The sequence below is a fragment of the Apteryx mantelli genome, chromosome 3 (genome assembly GCF_036417845.1).
Source record: "Apteryx mantelli isolate bAptMan1 chromosome 3, bAptMan1.hap1, whole genome shotgun sequence".
Taxonomy (NCBI): domain Eukaryota; kingdom Metazoa; phylum Chordata; class Aves; order Apterygiformes; family Apterygidae; genus Apteryx; species Apteryx mantelli.
Genome location: NC_089980.1, coordinates 1,803,920 through 1,809,919, shown reverse-complemented (window position 1 = coordinate 1,809,919; position 6,000 = coordinate 1,803,920). Strand labels below are relative to the sequence as shown.

Here is a 6,000-nt window from a genome sequence, read left to right as displayed (position 1 = left end):
CTAGGTGTATTTAAGTTTAAAGCATGAGAATGAGATATGTATTCCGTTAACATCAAGTTATTAAATAAATAACTTGTTTAAAAAAAATTTTTTTTCCTGGATTGCAAGCGGTCTGGTCTGTGACTTGGGGGTGGGGGGAGCAAACTCATGAGCCGCCGGTGTCTCAGTGTTTAGGGAGCTTCCTGGGGCTGCTGGAGAAGGGGCCTGAAACAGGAACTTAAAAGTGGGCGGAAATACAGGCTTCTTGGCTATGCTGGCGAGCCTTTGTGTGGGTTTATACGTGTTTAGGTATCTCTTCCTTTGTTCCTTTTCATTTAGAGCAGCCTAGCTCTTGTTCCCATGAGGAACAGAACAAGATGTAAAAACCTAGAGGGTTTTTTTTTTGTGAAACTGTTTTTCTGATAAACTGATCCACCAGCTGAGCTTATAAGACTACCAGTGTGTAGCAAAAATGTGCTCTAAAAAGATTTTTTTGCTTGTGAAATGCTGTATTTCTTGCACTTTGATAAAAATAAATTATGGAATAATTTTATCTTACTGTATGTTATTTGTTTTCCTCCAGTGAAACCAAAAGACTGGAATTAGAAAGAGAACTGATTGACTACAGAAAATCTGATGCATACGCGTAAGACTACTTGAAAACTTCATATGGATTATTTTATTTTAGTTGCAAAGATTTAGGAATAATGTGATGCTTTTAGAATGGTATCTTGACAGTTTTTATAACAGCAATTTAACATGCACATCCTAAGTATAATGTAAGGTTCTTGTCTCTAAGTTATTGATGAAGTAACTTCAGTAATGGTGTAACTACCTTACTCTGTATTAATACTGAAATGTTGCCTTAGTAACGACTAATATGTTGTTTGGTTTTGTGCAACTTTTACAAAATCACTGTAGCATAGTTCGTGCTAGAAAGTCCTAAAGTCTTGGGATATTAAGACTTTTAGACTTCATAGAGGATGTTCTAGGTTCTGGTCCTGCTCCCTGGGTTGTTTCTGCATTATCTGTTTAACGTAAACCGCAAATACAGTCTGGCCTCAAATAGAGGGCTGAAATCAAGACTCCCATCCTGGCTGCGTATTTTAGCTAGTTGTTCAGAGAGGTTCCTGTGTTTGCTTTCTTGGGTCCTCTGGGTACTGTCGTGTATAACATGCACCAGGTTATAAGAACTGCTGCTGTTAGCTTTGTTGAGATAGACCAAACCAGTTGAAATCGCAGCCAGTTCCCAAATTACGTATTAAATGTAGCACAGTATGGCTGCCTCTCTTCTCGTGAGCTGCTCTTGTGCTTGTCTCAAAGTTTTCCCCTTTCTTCCTCCATTTTGTACTTGAACCCTGAAATTTGAACCCCCCCAATGATTAAGGAAGGAGAGGAGCAGATGCCAGAACTAATGTTTTTCCAGCAGCCGTCCCAGCATCAAAAAACCCTAGCCTTCGTACATCCTGTGGTAGATCTGAGCTTCTTCAGGCTGTAGAAGACCTGAACCATAAAGCTGTAGTTTTTAAAAGAAAATAATAATAACGTGAGCCTTTCATAGTCCTTTGCAACAAGGGTCGCAGAAGCCTGCGTTCAGGAGGAGGATCTGCACTGTAATTTTTGCATGGATGAAAGTTTCTTAGGCCAGAAGAGGCATCTAGGTTCCAGAGAGGAACAGAATTTTAGGCTCTTTTAGGCATTCTTGTTTAGTGTTTCTTTCCTCAAATGTGGCTTGTAAAGCTCATCGAAGTGACCCTTCTTATTCCCTTCAAGGGACGGAGGGCTAGGTGCTGTGATGACCAGATCCCCTAGGAACTCCTTTTCTTGAACAGGGCCTTTATATTAGAAAATCAACATGTATATTTAGGAAAAAATGTCTGAACAGGTGGGGAAACATACACTTTTACTTTCTTTTCTATTTGATCTGTTTTAATCTAACATGTTCCGAGCTGAAGTTTCTCTGGAAATATTGGCAGATTGGGGGATTTAGTCTGCAATTTTGCAGCTGATTTAAGCTGACCTGTAGGCAGACTGAGACCAAAAGAGATGATCCTGTCTGCCCCTGGTTCACATTTCCCCTTTGTTGGCACTAGTATTTGTGTGGTTTTTGCCCCATTATCAGGTAAGAGAATTGATTTGGCTGAAAACGAATCTGTTTTGTGCGTGGGTGAGAACTAGTTTAGGTGTATTTTCAGCTGGATTGCTCTTGGCCTGATTTGCCAAGTGGCTGCATAACAGATAGTATTGGCACAAAAAAGAAAGAAAGGCTTAGAGTGAGATGCTCCTTTTGGCGCAGCATGGATTTAGGTCGGCTTAAAGCAGTTGTGAAATCACAGCCTTAATATCACAGCTCGTGTGTCTCACAAAATACTGTTTTTCCTAAATATAGCTTTCATTTTGAATTAATGCGATATATATGTCTAAAGCATAACCCATTAAAAAATTTTTTTTCAAGAGTTTATTAATGTGCCTATCCTTTTGAACACCGAAAATCATATTTAAACCTTAAGCTGTATGGCAGTAACATCCTGTAAGTTGTATGATGTAGCCTTTGGCAGTTGTGCAGGAGATAGGTGTCTACTCCTTTTCAGTGTGTGTGTAGGGGGGATCCTACATAAGGGTTAGAATATGTCTGAAAAAAAATGGTTGCAATATACACAATATAAGCAAATATACAAATATTTGTTTTAATTTTATGCTCTTTAAATACAATTTCTTTTTTCCCCCTATAGAGCGAAACTAAAATACATGAAGCTGAAAAAGTACTTGAAAGAAATAGATGAACGGCAAAAAAAGGCTCTTCTGCGAAACCAGGCATTTTTAAAGGAATTCAACCAATTTGAAGCTCGTATGAAAACTTCGAGTTCAGAGATAATTCAGAAGATGGAAGTAATTTTTTTTAAAGACTTAATACAATAGTGTTTACTGCTATTACAAAGGTTGCTATATTGATTTTGCCTACGTATTAAGCTCATCATGTCTTGATCCTATGTTTTGGAGTGCTTAAAAGGCTTAATGTTTGGGAGTTTGAAACAAACCCCAACCCTGCTAATAGGTGACCTGATAGACCCAGCTGTAACTGCGTAGGTAGTAACGCTTCGGAGAACTCTACTTTTGGTCTGCAGTAGAGTGCAGTGTGCCTCTGAGTCCCTTGGAAGCGAGGGAGACCTGAGATCAAAAGTCTGTGGAACGGGACTGTATCGTGTGTTTGCAGTTGTAGTGAGTGGTAAGACGATGAAACAGCAGTGTCTAAGTGAGGACAAAAAGAAGGCTCAAGTTTTAATATTTTCATAAAGACTTATTTATAGAATTATATTTTAGTAAGCTCTTTATTATTTAAAAAATCCTAATATGTTTCACAGAAGTAGTTTCAGGTGCTTTTTTAATTTTGCTGGCATGAGTGCCATAAATGATCACAGTTAGTGTTGCCCTGGCCTTATTGTCACTGTCTTCATCAACGAAGGAAGTATAAGAGTTAGGTTACTTCTGTTAACAAATAATTATAGTGTTTGAACTATCTGGACTGAAGCAGAGCTAAACTGAAGTCACAGTCAGTTCTGTCACTAAACTGTTAACTGGCAATACTTCAAGTGACGGAGGAAACTGCTCTTCCTCCAGAGTATATCACTCAGATCTTTGCTCTTGATGATATTTTTGTGCATGTACATATACTGCCAGGATTGATCAAAATTTTAAACTTTCCCGTCAGGCTGGTAAAGCCAAGCCCAAGGAATGTTTCATCACCTTGTGTACTTAGTCGTGCAAGAAAACTGATGTGATAGAAACGTGTCAATGTCAAATGGCCACTTGAAATGGAGCCTATGCCCAGCAGAATATTTACTTCCTGCTTTCTTTGTAACGCCTTTGGTGTCAAAGAACATAGCAAACGTATTTCTTTGCTTTCTTCACTCATAGCCATGACTGCTATCATCTCCAAGGTCTGCCTTTGCCAAAGGGAATTCATTAGTGATTTTGCTGAATGTTAGCAGTTTGAGAACTTCTACTGGGATGAAATATAGCCCCACGATGGCTAGAACCGAAATGAAGTGGGAACTCTTGCACCTCCCTTATGTAGTGAATCTACCTGGAGCTTTTAGAACAGTATGGTAACAAAAAAAAAAAGTTTATGGAAGTACAACCAGCATTTATAGTAATTTAAGTGTTGAGATGATAAGATCAGCTACTACTAGGCCTGAATTGCCATGATTTTTTTTCATGCTTAAGTAAAATTTGATGACTTCTCTTCACTTGCCTATCTTTCAGCCTCTCTCATTTGCAAATGTGAATAGATTTTTTTTTTTTGCTTCTCTTTTTAAGTCCTGTTAGGGTGACTGACTTCAGTCATTTCTTGAGGGTTTTGTATCAATAATACTATTTATAGGCTGAATACTTACATTTATATTGCTTTTTTCATAATTAGCACAGATAAGAAGAAACTCTTCTATAATAGTAAAGGGCTTTCTGCATGTCTTTTGTCTTAAATGTTTGAAACAAACTTGATCAGGATCCATATTTAAGGTTTTATAATAGAAAGGATGTTTTCTGATCATAACTCATGCCTGAAGTGCTTTCAATTTAATATGCTACTGTGAGAGGCAGTTCTGCTTTGAGGATTTTGAACCATATTGTTAATAGCATGTTGTCTCCCTATTCACTGAAGAACAATTTGGGGTGCTGCAAAGCGATACGGACTGGTAATGAACTCAGATTTTAAAAAATTAGTTCTGTGATATCTGCTCATGCCATAAATATATGGAGTCAGAATTTGGGGAGGCCAAAAAAAATCAGTGTTTTACTGGGAGGGAGAAGTGTTTATCTGCTTTCTAAGAGAAGTAGCGTTCTTCCCTCATTTCCTCCAGCCGCGTATTTTGAGAGAAGGAAACAAATTAGTTGAGGCATCGTAAGCCTCTACTATGTAATTCTGATGCAATACTTACGTTTTTATATGGTTGTCTACAGTTCAGTTGTGGTGTTTTATTTCTCTGAAAGGCACTTTGAGTTAAAACAGGAACACCGTTACCAGAGTATACTGTTTTTCCCCCTTCCCTACTCTATTCAGGGACGTATACAGCTTGGTCTGAGATACTAACCTTTGAGCTTTTTAAAAGGAGGTGTCTAATATGCCTGTGTTCAGGTTCCAGGAAATGTCAACACGTGGCAGCACCCTTGGGTGACAATAATACAGGAGTGAAGGAAAGACGTGGGGGCCGGAGGCTGTAGGATTGGGGGCAGGAGGTGCTCAGGTACAGCAGGTCTGTGAAGAGAAATACATACGCATTTCTGAAAAAAGGCAAGAGGAGGAAAGAATCAGACTGCAACAGGGACCGGGGGGAAGGGAAAAAGTGCAAAGTGATGTGTGTATGTATATATATATATATATATATATTTTTTTTTAAGAGCCTTTTTTTAAAATATTTTTGGAAACTTTTCTCATAATATACTCTGAAAACACTGCACTAAGAGGCATTATTAGAGCTGAATCCAAAGTAGGGATGTAGACTCTGCAGTATGCTTTTTTTTGTTTTTTCTTTTCTTCTTTTTGCTCTCTAGTGTCAGTTTTGGCTTCCACTAGCTGCCTCAGAGTAAAGGGCAAGAAACCCTTTGTATGCAGTTCTTAAATTAGAAAAGTTTACTTCCTGTCTGTTGATAGAAAAATGTATGACCTGAAATGTGAACCTTTGCATCCCTTCTAAAAATCATTTAAATCCTTACAACTCTATTGATATTAATGTTAACTATGTCTACTCTTTTTGAGGATTGAGGGAGGGGGGGAAAAAAAGAAGTTTGCGACAATATAATGTGACAACAAGTCCTGTGGAGTAATATTGTTTTTAAATTAGTTGTCTTTGATTTCACTGAAAATCCCCTTGTTTTTGTATTAGTAAGAGTAATGACTAGCTGGCCCCAAACTACTCTCCCCATGCTACTCCTAACTCACAATATATTAACCCTGCCTTCCTTTATTCATCTTAAAGTAAATAGCCCCAACCTTTTCTTTTCTCCGTCCATACGGGAGCTTTT

The 6,000-nt window shown here is 38.1% G+C and overlaps 1 protein-coding gene across 2 annotated transcripts in view; it reads left to right on the top strand.

Annotated features, from left to right (window-relative positions):
• Nucleotides 1-565: 565 nt before the first annotated feature.
• KIZ (kizuna centrosomal protein) overlaps nucleotides 566-6,000 on the top strand; it is a 62,624-nt gene continuing 57,189 nt past the window's right edge. For both annotated transcript variants that reach the window (XM_067292608.1, XM_067292609.1), the window contains exons 1-2: nucleotides 566-625; nucleotides 2,712-2,868. In XM_067292608.1, coding sequence (XP_067148709.1) covers nucleotides 2,728-2,868 — 141 coding nt within the window. In that variant the 5' untranslated portion in view covers nucleotides 566-625; nucleotides 2,712-2,727. The remainder of the gene's footprint in view (nucleotides 626-2,711; nucleotides 2,869-6,000) is intronic.